The 21,665-nt window shown below is 39.3% G+C and overlaps 2 protein-coding genes and 1 long non-coding RNA gene across 4 annotated transcripts in view; 1 reads left to right on the top strand and 2 right to left on the bottom strand.

Moving 5' to 3' along the window:
• Positions 1-289: 289 nt before the first annotated feature.
• LOC142599895 (uncharacterized) lies at positions 290-3,242 on the bottom strand. Its single transcript, XR_012833337.1, has 2 exons — positions 2,991-3,242; positions 290-1,759 (listed from the first exon to the last, which is right to left on the bottom strand). It is a non-coding gene; the product is annotated as an uncharacterized LOC142599895 (long non-coding RNA).
• A 222-nt stretch (positions 3,243-3,464) lies between these two features.
• On the top strand, positions 3,465-8,890 carry ALG11 (ALG11 alpha-1,2-mannosyltransferase). The gene is made up of 4 exons (XM_075741905.1): positions 3,465-3,559; positions 4,618-4,851; positions 5,555-6,486; positions 8,569-8,890. Exons 1-4 carry the CDS (start codon positions 3,522-3,524, stop codon positions 8,838-8,840), a joined length of 1,476 nt encoding a protein of 491 aa, XP_075598020.1. The 5' UTR covers positions 3,465-3,521; the 3' UTR covers positions 8,841-8,890.
• Positions 8,891-9,029: 139 nt separating this feature from the next.
• NEK5 (NIMA related kinase 5) overlaps positions 9,030-21,665 on the bottom strand; it is a 30,016-nt gene continuing 17,380 nt past the window's right edge. Inside the window, exons 12-22 of one of the 2 annotated variants that reach the window (XM_075741903.1) lie at positions 20,059-20,125; positions 19,603-19,722; positions 18,319-18,402; positions 18,111-18,215; positions 16,332-16,412; positions 15,439-15,507; positions 14,476-14,599; positions 14,156-14,287; positions 12,987-13,124; positions 11,029-11,137; positions 9,030-10,623 (exon numbers count right to left, since the gene is read on the bottom strand). In XM_075741903.1, coding sequence (XP_075598018.1) covers positions 10,389-10,623; positions 11,029-11,137; positions 12,987-13,124; positions 14,156-14,287; positions 14,476-14,599; positions 15,439-15,507; positions 16,332-16,412; positions 18,111-18,215; positions 18,319-18,402; positions 19,603-19,722; positions 20,059-20,125 — 1,264 coding nt within the window. In that variant the 3' untranslated portion in view covers positions 9,030-10,388. The remainder of the gene's footprint in view (positions 10,624-11,028; positions 11,138-12,986; positions 13,125-14,155; positions 14,288-14,475; positions 14,600-15,438; positions 15,508-16,331; positions 16,413-18,110; positions 18,216-18,318; positions 18,403-19,602; positions 19,723-20,058; positions 20,126-21,665) is intronic. The other variant, XM_075741904.1, reaches the window with a different exon arrangement.

Here is a 21,665-nt window from a genome sequence, read left to right on the forward strand (position 1 = left end):
ACTATTTGATACTCCCACCATCATGCAGGTTTCTCCCTACAACAAGCAAGTGAACACTGCTTCCAAAATAAAAATAGCCTTCCACGAAAAGACAACCATCTGAGGTGACTACAAAATACATAGGAAGAACTGCAGAAGAAAAAGGGGCCATCAAACAAAACATCTTCTGACTGCAAAGTCAGGTTTGAGGAATTTGTGCCAGGACTGGCAGAGGTTTCAAAATTATCATTTGAACTTGTGTGGCAGTTTGGGTCTGTAGCAACTCATGTAGTTTTTTTTTTTTGGGGGCGGGGGGGAAGACATCTAAACTAAGCAGAGGGTACAAGCAGATGCACTGCAGCTTTTCTTCACATCCTTTTCTATCTAGTCAGATTGTCTTGTGAATAACTCTTCCTTTCCCCTGTTTAGCATTTGTTAGGATCTGAAAAGGTTACCCAGATCCAGAATATCTATTCATTTATGCAGATGCTTTACTATAATGTGCCTGAGCTACAACTCATAGGTCACACGCAGCCTGCAAGGACATCATGTTTCCTGGCACCTTCCGCCTGAAAGTACCTATCAAGAACTGAGGGCATATGGTAAGGAAAGGGCCATGAAGCTTTAAAAAAAAAAAAAAAGTTACATAAATCAGAGAGGGCTGCTCCTACCAAAACAATTCCTCTGGCCTATCTGTTGTTTGCCCTGGGAGTGAAAGCAAGACAAGAACAGTATCTATGAATTGTTCTCCCAACAACAACTCCCTCAGTTTGCTGTCACTAGTAAAATTATGTGACTGTATACACTGTGCAGCACTAATGCTGGACAGTTAATCCACATTCATGCAAAAATGTCAGTATTTCAGAGAAGTGCCAGACCTACGTCTCACACTGGCTATGCTGCACACACAGAGAATGTCTGGCCGTACAGCTAGCTGAATATAGTCTGAGGCTCACCCTGCCGGAAAGTTCATGCACTGCAAATCCAGTACGCTGTCAGGAGGCAGCTGTTTCCATTCTGACTGTGCAAATCAGTCTTTTTCTTCCCATCAAATGCACAAACACAGGCATTCCTTAATAGGAGATTTGGGGAACTGACAAGAAGTTGACTAGGTGGTTTCAGGAAAAGCAAGATATTTTGCTGAGCTCAAGCTAAACATACTTTTGACACTTAGGACTGAAACCCTGAAAAGAAAGTGTAGGACTTGTGCTGGAAGCTTCGTGGGTTAAATATGGATTTCAGTACAGCTAACCTTGCAATGAGCCTTTACTGGAAAGAACAAGTTGTACTCTTCTAGCCACATGAAGCCAAAGGCTTTTCAGAGTACTTTTGCTATATGATTTAATGAACAAAGAGCTGAACCTAAACCCAAAACACTGCAACTCCTAGTTATGGCCCAGGCAACTCAAAAGCCAGGTATGTAGGTGTCCCCCTCATTAATTATTCTTCTTGCTTCCTGGAACTCTTCAGCATTACTTAAGTCTCATCTTAATTAAGCCATGGCTAACCTGTGATCCTTCAGCTTCATAAAGACACTCAATCTAAGATTGATACCTTCCAAGGGAGTGGCCATAAGGTCCTTTTCAAGCCAGTGGGGAGGCACACAAATTTCATCACCTAAAATAGACCAGACTTCTTGTTCCCTAGAAGAAATGTGCCTCTTCTCTGAACCCAGGCAATTATCTTCAAATGTTGACATTACAAGAGAGGTAGTTTGAGTTGAGAGATGTGAATCCAGAAAAGGTCTCTTCTGCAAATATCCCACATGCTTCTCAGGCAACTGCTCTGCCGGGGAAGAGGAAAAAAAATTAAGGGAGAGAAACCAATGCCTGTGGCACCCTACTTATGAGAGCTGTTAGTTCAGAAATGAAATGTTAGGTCATGCTTGCTGGACCTCCAAACATAACCCTTTCAATTTATCTGCTTACATAAAGGCAGAGATGCCCTGGTGAAACCTGTAGTCAGTGGTGTTTAAGACAGTTAAGAGATTTAAATAAAAACACCAGTAAAATAACCAATAAAACTCTAACTTTGAGGGCCTGACACATTTCCAGTTCCATTCCCACATGATGAGTCCTCGTAAGCAGAAAACTCAATCCAGGCAGGTCAGAATCAAATAACCATTACTTAAGACGAACTCTTCTCACTCCCACTACAGCAGAGGCTTTGTCTCTCTGCTTCAGGCTATAGCAATGGCCAAATAAACAAATGATTCAACATTTTGCAACCAGCACTCTTCTGACAAAGAGGACATGACACGAAGGATGACCTTCATAAACATCCCTAACAGCTTCAAGACCTCAAAATGCACAGGCAGCTATGACATGAAAGAAAGCACGCTGACCTCAAAGAGACTGAAAGATCACAAGTTCTGGAGAGGTCCTGTTCAAAGAAAGTATCCTTGAAATGCCCTCGAACTTTGGACCTCAGTTCTGCAGGAGAGTGGGGACTGAGTTATCTGGATCAAATTTGCCACATTAAGTTTTTTTTTGTTTTTTGTTTTTTGTTTTTTTTTTTTAATGGAGAATGTGGTAGGGAAAAAACACACCTAGCGATGTGACAGGAAAACAAATGTTTTGGCCTGTTCTGCCTAAGCATCTCCTCACCAGAGTCTGGTACTTTCACTCAACACTTCCCAGCATCTGGGAGAGCACGATGAGTTAACATTTTTCCAAGGGAAACTATTTTAGAAATACAGCTTTGCTGCTTAATGACGCATTAGTAGCATTTTTAAAAAAAAAACCAGCACTGTTCAGTCTTACCTCTACACTAATCCTCTGGTCTGTGCATATACTCTCCAATCAAGACAAAATAGGAGACAAAGTATATTAGCCAGAGATAGCCTGGACAGCCTCCAGTAGAAATCGTGCCTGGTGAGCATGTTCACAGGGATCCTTTCAGAGGCAGCGCCAGGCACAAGGTATTCAGGACCTCTGTCCGTGGCCTCACAGAGTTAACTTGCACATGTTCGCAGAGAGCACACAGGTACCTCTCTATAAAGAGGGATTCACTTACAAGCAGGAGATTTAAGGCAGGGCTGGAAGACAGGACATCGAGTACCATCCTCTTCTGGCCAAAGGGGCAGAGACAAAATTTGCATGTGGATGCAGAAGAAACTCCCTGCCCCACGGAGGCCTCTCCCTCCTCACACACCACACCGTAGACCCCCCGCGGCAGGGGACGCGGTGCCTGGGCTTCGCGCTGCCCTGTCCGGCGGCTGGGGTCCGGGGCCTGTCCGGGGGGACAGCCGGGAGCCGATATCCGAGGAGGCGGAGGGAGAAGGAGGAGGCGGTGCCTCAGGAGGCGCTGCCAGCCCGCGCAACCGCGCGCCCCACCCACCCACCCCTTCAGGCACGGCCACGCCCCGCTCGCCGCTCCCTCCCACTCGGCAGGGCCGCACGCTCCTAGCCCCGCCCCTTTGTCCTCCCGTCCGTCTATCTCCCTCAGAAACCAATGAGAGGGAGCCAACTCCCGGCTGCTCCCGCCCCCGCCGAGCCGGGAGCCACCCCTTCCGGCGGAAAGGCGTCGCGGAGTTGTGCAAGATGGTGGCGGGGGGGTTGTGTCTGTGTGGGCTGATCAGGTACTGGGGGTGCGAGGGCCGTGTGTGGGGGCTGCGCGTCCTGGCAGCGGAGAGGGAGGGGAGGAGGAGGAGACCCTGCGGCTCCATGGCCCTCTGTCAAGCCACAGCCGCGCTCCCCCATTGCCCCCGAGCCTCCCCGGGCGTCACGCACCCGCCCCCCTCCTCTCCCATGTCTCCTCCACCGAGAAGAGGCCGCCGGGCAAGGCGAGGTGGGACGCGTCCGTGCCCGGCTCCTTCTCGCTCTGCTGCCGGCCTCGGAGGGGTTAATGTGCTTCTCCGTTTCTTCATCCCGAAAATGAAACTTTTCTTGCCTGACGTGTCAGCCGTGATGCGTGGCTCGCCGTGGGCGACCCCCTTAATGTCGAGTAAACGCTGTTTATTATAACGTGTAGCAGGGCATCAAAATCCATGCTCCGGCGTGTAGGCCAAGAGACTCCTGTGAGAAACCTCTCGTTGGGTTAGGATAGCTGTACAGGGAGGTCGTGGTGAACAAAGGGAATGCCCCTGTCAGAGAGTGCTTCAGAGGTCTGAGGAAACAGGTCTCTCTAAACAGAGAAACTGCTCAGAGCTTTTCTGGACAACTGACATAGGTCTTTGAATCTCAGGAGAATGGAAAACGCAGGTTCTGGGCCATGCGCTGCAGGCTGGCCCAAGTAGCTCTGCACCAAAGCAGTTCACACTAAGGCAGGGCAAACAGGAGCTTGGACTGAAGAAAACTCTTACAAATCTGTTTAGAAATCACTGTACTAGTTTTTTTGCCAGATTGCTAAGGGCTTGCAACCTTTCTATAGCACGTGGAGATAGATATATGGCATGCATAAAAAAAAAATGATTGTGAGGTAACGGGGAAAAAATCTTTGGATAAACAATGTAGAATAGTGATTTTTTTTTCTGTAATTGTTGAAATGATACACAGATATTGGTGATTCCTGAGGTTAGAAGAACTCAGGAAACTGTTGAACTCCCTGTAGCTCTACCTGTAAGCCCTTCTTTCTCAATTTCATACATAATATTCCTTTAAATCAATTTCATATTTTAACATTTCTGGCTTGTTTCAGATTACTGTGCTCATTGTTAATCCCTGCATTATTTCTAAGTGGAATTTTGTGTGTCTGCTTGGTGGTACTACTGTGGGGAACACGGCTCTGGATACTACAAAGGAAAAAACAGTTGAACGCAGGACGAAAAGATGGGAAGCGGCCACTGCTGGTTGCCTTTTTTCACCCATATTGCAATGCAGGTGGTGGAGGGGAGAGAGTCTTGTGGTGTGCCATAAGAACGCTCCAGAAAAAGTAAGCATATATGTTTATTAAGTACCATATTTCATTCTCGGCTACTGATGGCATTATTTATGTATATTTTGGCATTTTACATATTTAAATAGGTATCATTAATCTACCAGTCCTACATTATTTTACATCTGAGTTTCACCTGGTTGCACTGTTCCACTTCATCACTTTACACAGATTTTGATCTTTCCTGCTGTGGCATCTTTCACTTGTTTCTCTCCTTGGGACAACCCCTCCTCCTTCATCAGTTTTCCACTACTGGGATGTAACTTTGTATAGGAATGACTTATCAGTAGATAACTGATAATGTTGATACTTGCCTCTTGGTGCAGGAGACAAAACAATATCTAAAGTGGATTTAACATTGGTGCATCCACTGGCTTGCAGAGTCTTCTGCATTTTACTCATGAACTAGACAGACATCTCATGTAGGGCAAGGTGTTCTTAAGTCTGTGGAATGATACTGAGCTCCTTTTATGTTTCACTCAAAAAAAAATATTATCCAAGTTCTCAGCCATTCGTTTTTCTGCAGATCAGAAAAAACTGCAGAAGTATAAGGAAAAGTATAATTTAGTTAAAAACATTTCAGAGCTAGGCCAGACATTTGTTCTTAGATACTTTTTGAGTAATTTTGAATGGATAATATTTTAGTTTCATGTTAAAAAAATTGAAGAATGTATGAAATTCTTTTTCTTTACTCTTGCAGGTACAGAAATGTAACGTGTGTTGTTTACACCGGTGATAGAGATGCCACTGGAGAAGAAATAGTAGAAGGTGCTTTCAGAAGATTCAATATTAAATTAACTCATCCTGTGAAGTTTGTATTTCTGGAAAAACGCTACCTTGTGGAAGCTTCTCTTTACCCTCACTTCACTTTGCTGGGACAAAGTTTAGGATCAGTGTTTCTTGGCTGGGAAGCTCTTCTGAAGTGTGTTCCTGATATCTATATTGACTCAATGGGTTACGCCTTCACGCTTCCCCTCTTCAAATATTTAGGAGGTTGTCACGTTGGATGCTATGTCCATTATCCCACTATCAGCACCGATATGCTGTCTGTCGTTAGGAATCAGGATACCAGGTTTAACAATGCAGCTTTCATTACAAACAACCCTCTTTTCAGCAAATTTAAACTTGTCTACTACTACTTCTTTGCTTTCATGTATGGATTGGTTGGTTCCTGCAGTGATGTGATCATGGTTAATTCTTCTTGGACTCTAAATCACATCCTTTCCCTCTGGAGAGCTGGCGCTTGCACTAGCATTGTGTATCCACCGTGCGATGTTCAGACCTTCCTGGACATTCCACTGGAAGAAGAAAAGAGCACTACTGAATATTCCATTGTTTCCATCAGCCAGTTCAGGCCTGAAAAAGATCATCCTCTGCAAATCCGAGCCTTTGCTAAATTGCTGAAAGAGCAGCGACTGGGGCAGCAACCATCATTGAAGCTTATCTTAATCGGAGGCTGTCGTAACCAGCAAGATGAAGAACGTGTAAATAACCTTAAACATCTTTGCGAAGAGCTGGGAGTTAGTAACAACGTGACATTCAGAATAAACATTCCCTTTGAGGAGCTGAAGAGACACCTGGCCGAGGCCACCATCGGCCTTCATACGATGTGGAATGAGCACTTTGGGATCGGTCAGTATCTCTCCTCAGTGTTCAGCCATTTGCCCTAGCTGGGGATGCAGTTGGGGAGGGCTTCAGTTCATGATTAACGCTCCTCAGCACAGGTGTCTTAAGCATAGAGGCCTGCATGCTGGGCAGGAGTCCAACTCCCATTCTCATCAGAGGCGATCTAGGTGAGGTAAAGCCTACAGGACCAATTCAGATGACAAACCATTAGGTGCTACTGTAGCATAAGTTGAAGTGCTGTAGATGTTGTAGACTGTTAATTATGGGCATCCTGTAGTTACCTAAACGGACAGCTAGTCCCATCTGTGCTGGCCAGGATGTTTTGCCTGACCTTCAGCTATCACTGCAAGGTCGTGGGTCACCCTGAGGTCCTTTCACAGCTGCCTTCTGGACCCAGCGGAGCCTCAAAGGCAGTGAATACTTCTGTTGAAGCTCCTTAAATTGTGCCCTCTTGGCTCTACTGACTGCAGGGGGAGCTTAGACGCCATTCACGTGCAGACATCTGTGCGTAGAGATTTTGATCGTGTTTCACCTGCCTCAACTGCCATTTGAAATGTCTGGTATATGTCATGGGGCTCTGGCTGCTGTTTCAGAGGTGTGAATCTCCCACAGATCCTGTCTCTTATTTATAAGCCCCACGTAGATGCCACCAGGTACCCTTAGACATCTCATTTCACTAGGTGCCTGTGCTAAGGCAATTAAATCAAGTCTTTATATCAGTTGCTGTAGCATGGAGCAGAATGCCCAAGAGAAGCTGAGACCTGGTTTGCAGTGTGCTGTCCTACAAAATTAAGGCATCGAGCTCAGTTTATTGGGATGAGTTAAGTCCTGACCTTGAAAGGGAATGTAAGATTGCCCATCTGCCATAAATCTACAGCAGGGTAAGTTAGTAGCCAACCAGATGGATTCTGTACTTGGCTATAATGTGACTAAACTGCAGTTAATGTCATCAGACTTTATTAGAATACAAGTGAGCATCAGCAATAGTAGTTTGTAGTCTGTAGAAACTTGATATAAAATTTTACTCTGAAGTGTCTCCCAGAAGCAACAGCCACGACATGGAAATAATGGTTTCTCATATTTTTTCCACCACAAAACAGTTTAAGTGAATTAAAAAAAATCGGATACAGTCACACTGTGATTTTGAATTTCAGCATGATTTCACCTTCATCTCAAATGGCTTTTTACCTGTAAAAAACATGTTCCAAAACTTTGGAGCATTATTTCTAGTTGGCAATTTCTGAGCTACGGAAAGTTTTTAAAAAAATCAAATCAGAATTGAGAAGAATCAGCAATTAAAGTGATTCTGAGATCCGCTCTGGAGAACTGAAGTTGACGCATACATTATATGCTATTCTGATTCCACTGCTTTTGGCTGAGGAAAGGTTACTATCAGATTCCTGTTTAATTAAAAATTCTTCCATCAGAAATACAGATGTAGTGATAACAATTTTTACCAGTTTGTCTTGCTGAATTGTCAAAAGCTATAAAGATTTGTGAATCTGCAAAATACTGAACTTCTGAATATCATCTGCTTGAAACGTGCATAGTTAGCTTTTCTCTTTCTAAATGTTAAAAATCTTAAGTGTGAATGAGAAAACAAATACAGTGACGTTTAGCTCTAATTTATAATTATTTTTTGCAGCTGCCACCATACCATAAAACCAGTGTTGCAGTGTTCTGTCACAGAGCGGAACAGAACTATGCAGTGTTCTGGCACAGAGCTACCGTCCATGTTTAGCTTTGCATTTGTTTCAATATCTAGCTTTTTTTTTCTACCGTATATATTGGTGATATAATCTATCTCAGGTAAATCAAGTATGTTACAAGAAGCACAAGTTATCCAATTACATCTTATTTCTAATTTCAATTTTATGTGTTTAAGAGAAACTGTAGGCCTGAAAAACTTAAATTTGTTTTTCTTATGAGACCATTTACTCTGTATTTTTCAAACTGATCTAGAATGGCAGTCTACAGTACTTACAATTCTGGGTGAATTTCACTGCGGTTTTAACTTTCCAGTGCCTTACAGAAAGCCAAAGTATGTGATGTGCACGTTTGTATCAGCATGTTTTGTATCTTTTACAGGAGTAGTTGAATGTATGGCAGCTGGCACAGTTATCCTGGCTCACAATTCTGGAGGCCCCAAATTAGATATCGTGGTACCCTATGAAGGACATACTACAGGCTTCCTAGCAGAAAACGAGGACAGTTATGCTGAGATGATGGCTTATATCCTCTCTTTGTCTCCTGAAAAAAGGTTAGAGATCAGAGAAAATGCTCGTCGCTCTGTGCACAGGTTTTCTGACCAGCATTTTGAAGAGACATTCCAGTTATCTGTGGAGCCATTATTTAAATAAATGTATATGAATAAAAATGTATGTGAATAAAATTAACTTTTTATATTTGACTATGTGTCACCTGTAAATATATCTAATCTATGATCCCTTGGTCCCATTCAATAAAGAGATTTTTTTTTCTTTCTGTCAGGGTATCTACTTTATGTAATAGAGATTTTTTTACTGAGAAAGAAATGCTCCGGAAAATTTTCTATTATGACAGTACAGTGCACTGCAAAATCCTCTGGATTCACAGAACAATCATATTTCCTTGGTAACAGAACCACATTTGTAAGTTCTTTTATTTATTGAATACGTTCAGCCTCCACCCATTTCATGACTGTTCACTCACAGTCACACTTTTTAATACTTTTGTACCTAGAAGATACTTTTTTTTTACCAGAATCTGTAGCACATTTTCAATTTGCTGTCCCCCACTGTGTGGCAGAATTCTATTATGTGGGATTTTAATTGTGGTTCTGGAGATTTCATTACCTTCAGTGATTTCTTTAGGTTAATCATATGGTGGTTTTTCTAGCTTGCTTTTTAATAAGTAATAATTGCACTTGTCTATGATCTTTATATTAGCTATTTCCTCATGCCCTTTTAAAGTATGACAACTTAATGGTATTTTTCCAACCCTACTCTATTGAAAAGTTTTCTGTTCCTAGGTGATAGAAGGGTCTAGATCAGAGGGCATAATTAAATGCTAAACAAACACAAAGCCCTAAACTACTGCTTATTATAAAACTGAGACACTGAACAAATATTCAAAAACTGGACATGTGCTTTTGTATGAAAAATGGAAAAACATACAGTCCTTTTTTGAGCCACTAAAGCAGTATTTTATATTTTAGCAAACTAAGAGAAGTGCAAAGAGCTACTGAAATCAGACTCTAGAATGTGGTTTTCCCTCTAGGCTTCACATGGATTATATGAAATTTTGTATATGAAAATAGATGTTTGGAAGAACCTACTGTCTCATGTTTTATCAGGAATTGGGGAATGCACAACTCTAATGATGCCTATAAACCCTTTTACTGCTACTATCTAAACCTGCTGAGGAGTTGGTGATACTATGTATAGTCAGTAAACTATGTACAGTCATGAAACTCTGGATGATAAAGCTGTATTGGCAGTACACAGAGGTTATGGAAAGCTGGAACGGATTCTTAAAATGAAGTGATTGAGCTAGGGAAATATACTGACTAGGAGACTTTCTTATATGATACAAAAATGGTTGAAGAGAGTATGCAATCAGAAATTTCTTCGAGCAAGTGTCAGAGATGCCCCAGGTACTTTAGAATAATAAAAGTGCATTTCAGTCTGGATGAGGATTTTTCAACGTTTAGACATCTGAAAAGTAGCCTGATTTTTTTCCTTTTAAACAAAACAGTAACAAACTTCTATTAATTTTAATGGAGCATTTAGCACAGTTGAAAAGCAGTTGATTTATGTGGCATTTAATGTCAGCTATCCTTAAATTTTGTTACTGATGTAGCTGAAATTTCAAGCAAGTTAGAGTTTTGAAACAGTAGCTGTGCTGGTGCTCTAGGTAGCTCTTGCTTCCTACTTGCCTTTTTCATTATGTATGTCAACAGTAAATGTCCCACGGTTATTTTCTAAATCATCATCAGATTTTCCAAGTAGTTTGCAAGTTAAACTCATCTTTTCTTCATCTGTTTGACTTTTATTTATTGAAAGGATGGGACAGTCCATGGTTCTCTCTGCTGGAGAAGTTGCCACTTTTTCCAGAGATTTCTTCAGCTCATGTCTGAGTTCATCTTCAGAATCTTCAAAATTTCTGTAAACCAAGATAATTACATTAATTAAATATATCTTTGTTAGAAGCCTTTCTCCTTTCAAGGTCTTTGAGATTTTTTTGAAACGCTTTATAAAGAATATACAAATGACACACATAATGTGAACTGTTTCTTCTTTCTCTGTGAGATTGTTTACCTGTATTTATAAGGTAAGAGAACAGGAGCTGCAAAGCCATGATAACATTTCTGCATAACATTTTTAATGCTGGCGTTGGCATGTGACAAATTATAGAATTAGAAGTTAAATTAGCAGACTCCATCAAGCAATTAAGTTTTCTTCATTTATGAATTTAAAAGAACAGAAGAAAAGCTTTAGGCTATGTAACCTGTCACTTCATGAAAACTATTCAGTTGTATGGATTTTTCTTCTGATGTGCTTGACTTACGTGTCTTCATCATCTGATCTTGGCTCAAGTCTGCCTTCATCAACAGCAAAGTAGGTTTCCGAATCATCTTCCTTGTTTTCTTTTGGAGGCAACGTACTTAATCTCCCTGCTGGAAAGGAAGAGAAATGTTTATTTGTATATTAGCTAACTATAAAAGTGTATGTGAAGTAATAACAAGTTAGTACATGCTTGAATTTTTTTGTTGTTCAAATTACAAGAATGTAAATACTGTGCTTCTGTTAGTCCCAATCACACGTTTTAGTCAGTATTTTGTAACTTCTGCTTAGTGGAACCTAGTGTGTTTGTAGACCATAACCAAAGGACTATACAAGTTAAGTAAGAAAGGTGATTGGATTTTAGTAGGTTTAAGTTTCCAGTACAGAGATTTGCATTTTCAGTGGAAAACTTAGGGGAGTACTGTTTGGGAAAGACTGAAAATTACTAGTTGGTTGTAGCTATGGCTACCTAAAAATGCTCGCTTTCAAAGATAGAAGGGCAGCCCTAACCTGACAGTGGGCGAACAATGCTAAGAGTTGTTGTTTTAGTATAAAGACTAAATTCTGCATGTGAACCAACATAAATCTGTCAGTTTGGGTAACACTGTACTCCACAATGTCAGCTTAAGTAGCAGAGCAGAACTGGGTATTGAGAGTGCTATATTTTAATAAATGTAACTGATAGAAGCAGCAGCAATTAGAATACCTGTGTGACTTATTCTTACTTTAGCTCTATGAACTGCCAACGTTAGTCAAAAGTGGTTTGAATTTCATTTTGCGGTGACTTTTTTTTATGTGTAAGCAATAAAGCTAGTCTTAGGAGAGGAATTTAGCTGGTACAGCCTTCAGGATGAAGCAGTATTAAAAGAGCTTGCTATGCTATGAGAAAACATGTATGTGAGGCATAATTAGCAGGAGAGTGCTGACTGCACAGTTGCAAATGAAAGATATTTCTCACGATCTATTAAAATTGTTGAAACTTGGCATGTACAATTTAGCCAGCTTAAAAGTCCTGTCATCCAATTATACATTCAGTAGATGATTGGCAATTGTGCATAAAACCACAATGTCTGGTTACATTTACAGCATCTTTTTGTGGAACATACTCTGGCTTTTTAGCTAACAGCTCTGATGCAAAGTAAATGTCATTTTCAAAACAGTCTGTTACTTTAGGAAAGTGTGCTGCAGTATAAGTGAATTCGATTCAATTTCAGTGTCAGCTGTATCAGCATGGACCATGTTGTAAAGTAAGTCACTGCTTAAGTGTAAGTCACCAGACTCTTTTAAGTGGTGCCCAGCAACAGGACAAAGGGCAACGGGCACAAACTGGACACAGGAAGTTCCATCTGAACATAAGGAAAAACTTCTTCACTCTGAGGGTGACCGAGCACTGGGACAGGCTGCCCAGAGAGGTTGTGGAGTCTCCTTCTCTGGAGATACTCAAAACCCGCCTGGACGTGATCCTGTGCAACCTGCTCTAGGTGATCCTGTTTAGCAGGACCAGATGATCTCCAGAGGTCCCTTCCAACCCCTACCGTTCTGTGATTCTGTGCTACAATTTACAGCCATTCTACAGAAACCCATGTATTTGTAACAATGCTTTTTACAGGGTTCTTCAACCTCAGCAGTTGCAGGGGCTAGATCCAGGTTTGCGGTACCTGCCAACTTGCTGGCAGTAGTAGCTTACCTCCATCTATGCAGGCAAATGAAGTAATTACATATGAAAGTAACAGACAGTAAGCAGGGCTTGCCCTTTTCCCTGCAATTGGGAACAGCAACATCCTGAAAGAGGCCTTTCACTGCTACAGGCCACAGCAGTGGCTGCTGGGACTGGCTACCCATGTTTTTCTAGTTTGCCAACTGCTTCAGAATGTTGGTTCTCATCACAGACCCTCTGCCAATGGTAGAAGAAATAACACACTAAAGAAAACCTTGCAGAATTTACAGTAACAAACATCCTACCTATTTCTTCTTCAAGACGGATGAAGGAATCATTAGACAGCTCTGCTTTTGCTAAGATGTTCAGGAGTGTCCCTGGTGGTGTTTGTTTCCACTGCTTCCTGTTTTCTGGGATGTCTTCAGGCAGAATAGCATGGTCATCTGAAGAACAGGGAAGTTCTCAGGTCACTAAAGCATGATGGTGGCTTGGCACAGTCTTTTCTAGTTTTGACACTGATTTCTTCCTTTTGGGTAATGCTGGAACCTGTATTTTTTTTTCCTTTGTGGAATACTCTAAATTTTTGTAAATATTTTATGGATGGGATTGATACTGTAGAGAAAAAAGAGTTTTGACTATTTTTCACTAAAAATTTCTAACAGCAGTTTCAATGCTCAAGTAACTGCTTATTAAGCCTGGAATAGACAGGCGCAGCTTCATTGAGCAGACCTTGCTCTCAAACTTGTTGGCTTCTTGGGGCTGAAAAAGCTTGAAAGAAGTTCCTGTTTCTTCTGCGCCCTGTGCTCTTTCATCTAAGGCAGAAGGAGCAAGAAGTGGCATATTAATAATATTCTGCTCTGTCTTCACTGTCCATGCAAACTCTTCAGGTTATTTCTGTGTATATCTGGCTTGTTGGGAGCGTGCTGGAAGAGCTCCTTGTTTGCAGCAACCAGTCACTGGACATACCTGGCTGCCTGGGAGTATGTGCATGGGTACTGTAAGAAACCTAGCAATTAGCCTCTCCTGAAATGGAGCATCACCACAATGTAAGCGTGCACTCGTGACTGTGTAGCAACACTTGTGTGTAGAGTGGGAAACCAGAACTCCACTCTGGGATGGCGTTGGCAACTGACTGCCCTAGTTCTTGCGTCTCATCAACTCAAGACCCAAGAAAGTGGTGTTGATTAGTTGCACAGACCGGCATTTTTTGCCATTGTTACTGAGGCTGCAGAGTGATTCATAAAATGCGGTCCTCTTAGTATGTATGAGCAGCACAACATGATTTCAATATTAGTCAGAGGGGAAAACGATGACTGCATTTTATGGTTTAACACATATAATAACCTCAGTTATTATGAAGTCCTGCCAGATCATGTGAACATTCTGGTATGGAATTGTTTTGGCAAAGGTCTGTAAGTAATCTGGCTGAATTTTAGCAGCTCCCTACTTCCACTGAAAAACAAAACTTTCTTACCAAGTTCATTTTCAGCCATAGTAGGGCATACAGATGTGACATCAGCATCAGCTAAAAAATTCAGTAGAGTCTGAGAGGCTCCAGCTTGCCAACGTTTTCTGTTTTCTTTCCTATCATCTACGTCATTGGACTCTAAGGGGAAGAAAAAGAGGAGGCAAAGTTATTTCATTTTCTTTAAGTAGATTTCAGTGTGGTTATATTATTACGTGATATAAAGAGAAAGCTTATCAGATAAGCTTGCTATAGCCTGGAGATACTGAATTTACCTCCTATGTATTTTTCAGGATTAATACTCAGCATTGCATTTGCCCAAGAAATACCTGTTTGGTATCTAGATAGTTCTTCCAAAGCTCTGTCCATATGATCTTCATAAACGTCCACCAATTTCTCATTAAGATTCTCACCACCCACAAAAGTTAAAGTCTCACTGAGTTTATCTAATACCTGAAAAAAACAATAGGTTACTCTGGAAAGAGAAAACAAATATGGGAAGATAGCTAATAACACTTCTTTCTTTACTGTGTTTGCCAGCCATTCTCATGTATGCACAGGAAAATTGCGTAAGAAAAGGTGAAGCAGCAGAACGCAAAAATCATATTGTGATTTGTGCATCATGAGGCTGCATGGGCCTCTGCAGAGATGTGAAACAATAGAATGACAAATCAGTGCTTTATAAATTAAGAATATATATACTAGAAAGAAATTATACTTTTGATGTTGGTTTTACAAGTATTTTTAAAAATTCTAATATATATTCTATATATATTAATATAAAAATCTTAATAGGTAGCTATTGCATGCCTATCAGCCACAAATGTTATTTTAATAAATGAAATCACATAATGATGTTGTCTGTCGTCTCACGTCCACTTTTTCTAAATATCAATTGGTTCATCACAGTATTATTCTTGCTTTGTGATACAATACTAGTGAAAAAGAAACAGAAATGTACTAAGACGATTTACAAATCAAATTTGCATTTTGTGACTAACTAAATTTTGCGATGAGTTCTTCCCCTCAAGCTCAATTTACCAAATTTAAGTATCTACACTCCTTCATCTTTTACCATGTGAAAGATGACCCAGATATCATCCAATTTTCTTCTAAGCAATTATCCTCTTGAAGAAAGTCAGAATATGCAATATGTCAACAAATCCTCAATAGGAGGCTTCATTCTAACAAAGGTAGAGGATGATGGTAATGGAAACAAACCTTAGATCATGGAGCTACTGTCGTGGTTTCAGATTACTAATGTAAATGCTTTGAATATAACTATAACATACCTCTGTTTCTTGAATGCTGTCTTCCTCAGGAACACTTACATCTAAATTAATTTCAAATTTTACTCCTCCCTAAAGAAAATTCACACACTTCATTAATCTATTAAATAAAAAAAATAATTAAATGTACACAGTTTATATGGAACTACAAACTTGAAAAATATTCTTCTGTTGAAAATAACTTTTATTTTACAGTATTTTTCTTCTATTTAACAAGATCAAAGTTGAACAAATTGGACAAAAATAGACTTCTCTAAATATAGTTTATGGATATTTTCAAATTATTGCATCCACTTTTGATTTTAAGGAAAGGTGTCTTTGATAATCATTTAATTCAAATCCTTGCAATACACAGAGTTGGTTCTTACAGCTGGTTCTCAACCAGTATTAAAATTTGAATACTGTACTGCTTCCGTGCAGTATTTCACAAAAGACCTTTAGTCCACATCACAGTGATCTTATGGTCAGAAACCTTCCTGATATCTTATGTGCATTTCCATTCAATTCCCATCCCCTTCTACAATTTAAAAAGCACTATAGAGAATAATGGTTTATAACAATGTTAAAAAATTAGCAGCCTGACTTGACTTCACTTAAACTCTAAGTAAACATGAGTTCCCATACACTACTAATGCAGTTTGATATAAAGATGAGTAAGTAGGGATTGATTACTATCTGGGAATATCTAAAGGGAGTCTCCCTCAAATGATCAGAAAAGCTCGTTTATTTTCTTAGTGATTCTATCTTCTGATAGAAACTTTTAACAAACAGTAGACCAGCACTCTTAATTGACTCTCAAATAACTTGATTTCCAGAGCTACCATGATAAGACAATCATTTGAAATGTACAGACATAAGCAGAAAATGGAAAAAAATACAACAGTAAGGATGGATACCTTTGTGGTATGTTTCTTTTCTAAGGTTCTTTGGTCTTGCCTATCCTGGAGTCTGACTTGTTTAAAGTTTTCTTCCATGTCCTGGAAGAAGAAAAACCCACAACTTTAAAATACACTCTTTGGAACCAGAATATACCCTGTAGAAAAAGACTTAAGTAGTAAATGTAGTCACTGGTACAATTTCCTTGTATATATATCTGTAAGAATATTCAATTCGTTGCCTTACTTAGACTCTAATACTAAAAGACATTATAATTCTGGCTTATCTGGCAAAAAGAAACACAGGAAACCTTGTTTGCATAAAGTGCAAACCTCTGATTTTTCAAAAACCTATGTTTGGAGGATACAATACTGTGTCAAGAAATAAATAATACATCTTTTATTTTTTATGGTCATATACAACATAAGTCAGGCTGATTTTATTCTGGAAAACTTTGGAAGTGATGAAAATCAAGATTATAATGGAAACCTCTGCCTGTAGAAAGTATAGCCATATTTCATAGCATCTTGTTTTCTGGTAACACCTAAAAAATATTTAATTACTCCTTTTCATATTCCTATGTTACAACCTGTCAGATAAAAGCAAATTAAATAATTGTATGTGGCTCCTTTAGTGACCTGCTGCAATTAGGGCACATCCTCAACCTCAGGTGAAACCACAAGAAGTCACAGATTTTATTTTTTTAAAATATTTATGCAGTTTCTCCAGTAGATGGAGTGTGTATGAAATAAGGTGACATCAAGCAAGTGCAAAATCTAGTGGGTTTGTTTTGTTATCATGCATTTTCCATTAAATCACTGGGAATATAATTTCTGCCCTATAGTGGCTCTGGCTGCCTATAACCTACTTTATCCCATCAAGTGATGTGTGAATTCATTTTAGTAAAAGCCAGATCCAGGATCTGTGAAAATCACTGAAGAGAATCCTGCTAATATTGGCAGGTTTGGCCCAAGTTCCAGCTGCAATAGAGTAGCTATGTCTGTCACCAGTTTATGTGGAAGTCTGCCCCGTGCTACTGAACAGTGCAGTAAGTCCTACACCACGAGGCAAATCCTGACTGAAGAATCCTAGTAACTGGATCAGAGCTGTCTCCACTTCAGAATAGACTGGGAATTTGCACACTGAGATTAATTTTCATAAATTGAGGCTTTCGTTCATTTCAATTGAAGAAAAGCGGACTTCTTGCTGCAGAACTCCATGTGGGCTGAAAACCTCATCTAGTTTTCACAATGCCAATATTGCAAAGTAGAGGTGGAACAATTCTGAAACTCTATTCTAGTAGCTGCTTTGGTAGTATTTGATGAGAAAGAACTGTAGCTGGAACGCTTTGGCTCTGCCTCTTCCTGCTGCTTCTCCCAAATTTTTGTTTAAGGACTCCATATAAAACTGGATTCTAACTTCCCACACAGGGCTACTCTGAGCTGTCATGAATTGCTGTATCTTCTGTACAGAATTCTCATAAAGATTTGCACTGTGATTGGCTACTTCTTTACTTCACTCAGAAAGCAAGGAAAAGAAACATACCACAAAAAGAAATTAAGTAAAAGTACATCCTAATATTTACAGATGAAAAAGAATTACCAAAACAAGTCAGGACTCAGCCAAAGAAACTTTCCAGGCTATTCATGAAGGGAACCTAGGGAGAGTTTCACATACGGTGCAAGCATCAGGTGGGATTTAAGCTATACCGTTTTTCAGATTTGTCACAAAGAGTGAATCAAAGACCATGCGGGACTTGCATAAAAAGTTCTCTTAAGACTGGGAGGTGGTACTGATACCTGAAGTGATTCTTCTCCTGTTCCAGCTGTATCCTTGAATTCAGACTGGTCCTCAGCTTTCCCTTGCCCCACAAGATAGGTTTTATCTTGTATTTTTTTATTCTCCTAGGGAACATTTTTATAAAATATTCATTTCAATTTCTAATTAAGTGTACTAGCTAAAAAAGAAAATGGAAATATGACTGTGTGTATGTTTGAGCTTTGTTACCTGGAGTACTCCTGCTCTAAATCTCAATTCTTTTATATTGCTGTGGTATTCTTCCCGAATCTTCTGCAATTGTTTCAGGTACTCCTATTAAAGAACAGTAAAGTACAACGCATCTGTATTGGAAATGCATACAGAAATAACACTAGCTATACAAAATATTCTATGGATATCAAACTGTGTATATATGAGAAAAAGGGATCAGTGTCCTTTAATGCCAATAACTCTTCCAAACTTTAACCTTCTTGAAGTTTTCCAGACTATTTCATGCTAGCTTTTCTGTAGAATTAGATCTAAACCAGCTAATTCCAAGAATAACCTAAGGACTGTCTGAGTAATGATGCTGAGGTTGCAATCCAAAAACAGAGGACTGGAAATCAGGAGGACAAAAAATTAAGTAATACTTATTGTATTGCAACCTGCTCCCCAAAATTAAACAAAACCTGGTAATCTTTTCTTGGAGAAACTTCAACATTCCTCTGTTTGGAGCAAAAACTTCAAATTTGGCCAAAAGATAAATTTTGTGCTAAGAATATCTCTGTTACTGTTTATATGAGAGTCTATCCCAACTTGCCTTTGTTACAAATGGACAAATCTGTAAAATTTCATTTTTTGGCATATTTAGTACAGACTTTGTGGAACTAAACAGCAACAGTCTTTGAAGAATGTGTACATGAGGAGTATGTTTTTATTCCAAAGTCTGACCATTATAAAATAGTTAATATATTCATATTTATTCTAGCAATTTTTGTAAATCAAAGATAGAAAGATTAAATGTATTTACATGTAAGAAAGAAGTATCAGTTTGTTTTCTCTGTCACCCAAAAGCAAAACCAGAAAAGTATATTGTTTCTGTATAAAATAATCTCCAAAAGTTATAACATACCAGGGAAGTACTATGCATCATATACGGTTATATGACATTCTAAATGTCATAGTATGACTTATGAATAATGAATATACATACACTAATATTGCATGTATGAATATTTTCTCTGATTTATAAATGTGAGGATCTATTGTCCTCCAACATTAGTTTGTTCAGTGATGTAACTCCTCTAATCTCAGTAGAAGTGAAATCAAAATCAAGGCCATGGTTTATGAAATTATTATGGACATCAGCTTTTGTGCAAGTCTTCACCAGTTTATGTAAGATGGAACCAGATGAAAACAGCTTATATTTTCCTAGTGGTCAGATGAAAAAGAATCAATTCTTATGTAAAGAATACTATTATCAAGGAGTGTAAGAAGACAGCTTTAAGCAGCTAAGGAAGATACTTCACTTACCTGTTCTTTCATTTCATTCTTTCTAGCCATGTCCTGCTGATAGTTTTTGAGATGCTCTTCCTTTATTTTCTGCTGCTGTATTTGGTTGTGATATGGGTCAGCAGAGGATGGTCGCAGTCCCTACGGATGTATAATTAAATCCCAAAGCAAAGGAATTTTCATTTAGAATCCTTTCCTTCTGTGTTCACTCAATTCACTCTCCCTGTTCTGCTGAAGAGTTCATTAAGGCAAGTGTATATTTTTGGAGGAAAAATTTAGAGTAGAATTTTACATTGCTACAGTTTTGTATTAGAAAATAAAACCCCAAGATGAGCATGCAGAGCAGATCAATGAATTCGCTAGAGCAGAACTACCTGTAAGTGTTACAGTTTGCTGTTAGAAAGACATCAGCTCGTCTTCTGGATTTTCATTCAGTTTCTTTTACAGATTTTATTCTATGATTTAGTATTTACTTACCAGCTGTTTTTCCACTTTAATCTTGTACTGTTGGGCTTCAAAACACCTTTGAAGGTATTCTGCAGAACTGAGAGAAGAAAGTGATGTTCATGTACTACATTTTATTTCACAGACTCTGCTACCTGCTGCCCAAATAATTCTCTATAGGTTCTATCACATATGATGAACAGAGCTCTCTTTGTACTACATGAATATATAAATATGGATAAACTATGCATAAGTATGGAGTAACAGTAAAATAACAAAAACAAAATGTATCCACTTCAGGCATTCCTCCTCCTATTAATTCAGTTACATTAACCTTCTGAAGAGTGCAGTGAAATCCTTCTCCACCTTTTATTTGATAAATGATATGTGAAAGCGTTAATGAAAATAAAGGGTTTTTTCCTTAGCCTCAACATGAGTGAAAATTGTCAGAATGGAGGTTGCATATTCAACAATTTTTTGTGTTTCATTTCTCCTCTGTGCCTAATTGCATCAGCCTAACTTTGCATTTATGTAGTTTTGTGGTTTCCAACCATTTACCTCTTTTTTTCTTTTTTCTTTTTTTTTTTTTATAAAATAACCTGCAGTCACTTGTAAGCTCCCTGATTTCTATATATTTCATTTCCTACCTTCAGAACCCACTTGTGCCCCAGGGAGCCAAACTGAATTGACTTTGTCCTTAAATAAAGCACTAGAAACAGCTCAGACAAGATGTTCTAAAGCTGATGATCCTTCACTGAAACATTCTAACCACTGTCATCACTGAATGAAAAGTAATGATTCAGTCAACCTTAAAGGAAGGATCCAAAGGTAGGCAGTATTAAAAATTCCTTACCTTGAGAGATTTCCTCTCTCAAGGTCTTCAAAGCTCATCCATACCTAAAATGGCCAATCATGGAAAGAACAGGCAATCTCTAATAAACAAGTTGTACCGCTAATTTGTAAGAGAAAGGCTTTGAAGTAAACTGCTGGAGAAAGGGTCTTTATATCTGAAACCAAAATGTAAGCTCTGCAGGAAAAAAAAACATTTTCATGGCCTGCCTCCCACTCTGATCCTGGTGGGAAGGAAAGACAGTGTTTATCCTTCATATAATCAGAAAGTCTACAAAAAGCCTGTGTTTTACTTCTTATCCAATAAAATGCTGAGATTTGGGAGACATTTTGACAGTGTGTCCTGGTTTCAGCTGGGATAGAGTTGATTTTCTTCCTAGCAGCTGGTATAGTGTGTAGTTTGGATTTAGAATGAGAATAATGTTGATAACACACTGGTGTTTTAGTTGTTGCCAAGTAGTCAAGGACTTTCAGCTTCTCATAGTGCACTGCCAACAAGAAGGTGGGGGGCCCAAGAAGTTGGATGCGGACACAGCCAGGACAGCTGACCCAAACTGGCCAAAGGGATATTCCATACCTTATGACATCATGCTCAACATATAACCAGTGGCTGGTTGAGAGGTGGTACAGCTCAGGAACTAGCTGAGCATTGGCTCTGAGTGGTGAGCAATTGTGTATCACTGGTTTTGGAAACTCTGTTATAATAGATGATGATGATGATTATTTTCCCTTTTCTGTCCTATTAAACTGTCTTTGTATCAGCCCATGAGTTTTAACTTTTTCTTTTCGAT

Source organism: Balearica regulorum, chromosome 1, assembly GCF_011004875.1.
Source record: "Balearica regulorum gibbericeps isolate bBalReg1 chromosome 1, bBalReg1.pri, whole genome shotgun sequence".
Classification (NCBI taxonomy): domain Eukaryota; kingdom Metazoa; phylum Chordata; class Aves; order Gruiformes; family Gruidae; genus Balearica; species Balearica regulorum.

Bases quoted from the DNA above. Each gene is read 5' to 3' on its own strand.
- ALG11 (XM_075741905.1), top strand. From the start codon at position 3,522: ATGGTGGCGGGGGGGTTGTGTCTGTGTGGGCTGATCAG. The intron at 4,852-5,554 runs GTAAGCATATAT...TTACTCTTGCAG, and splicing joins ATAAGAACGCTCCAGAAAAA to GTACAGAAATGTAACGTGTG. The intron at 6,487-8,568 runs GTCAGTATCTCT...TATCTTTTACAG, and splicing joins GAATGAGCACTTTGGGATCG to GAGTAGTTGAATGTATGGCA.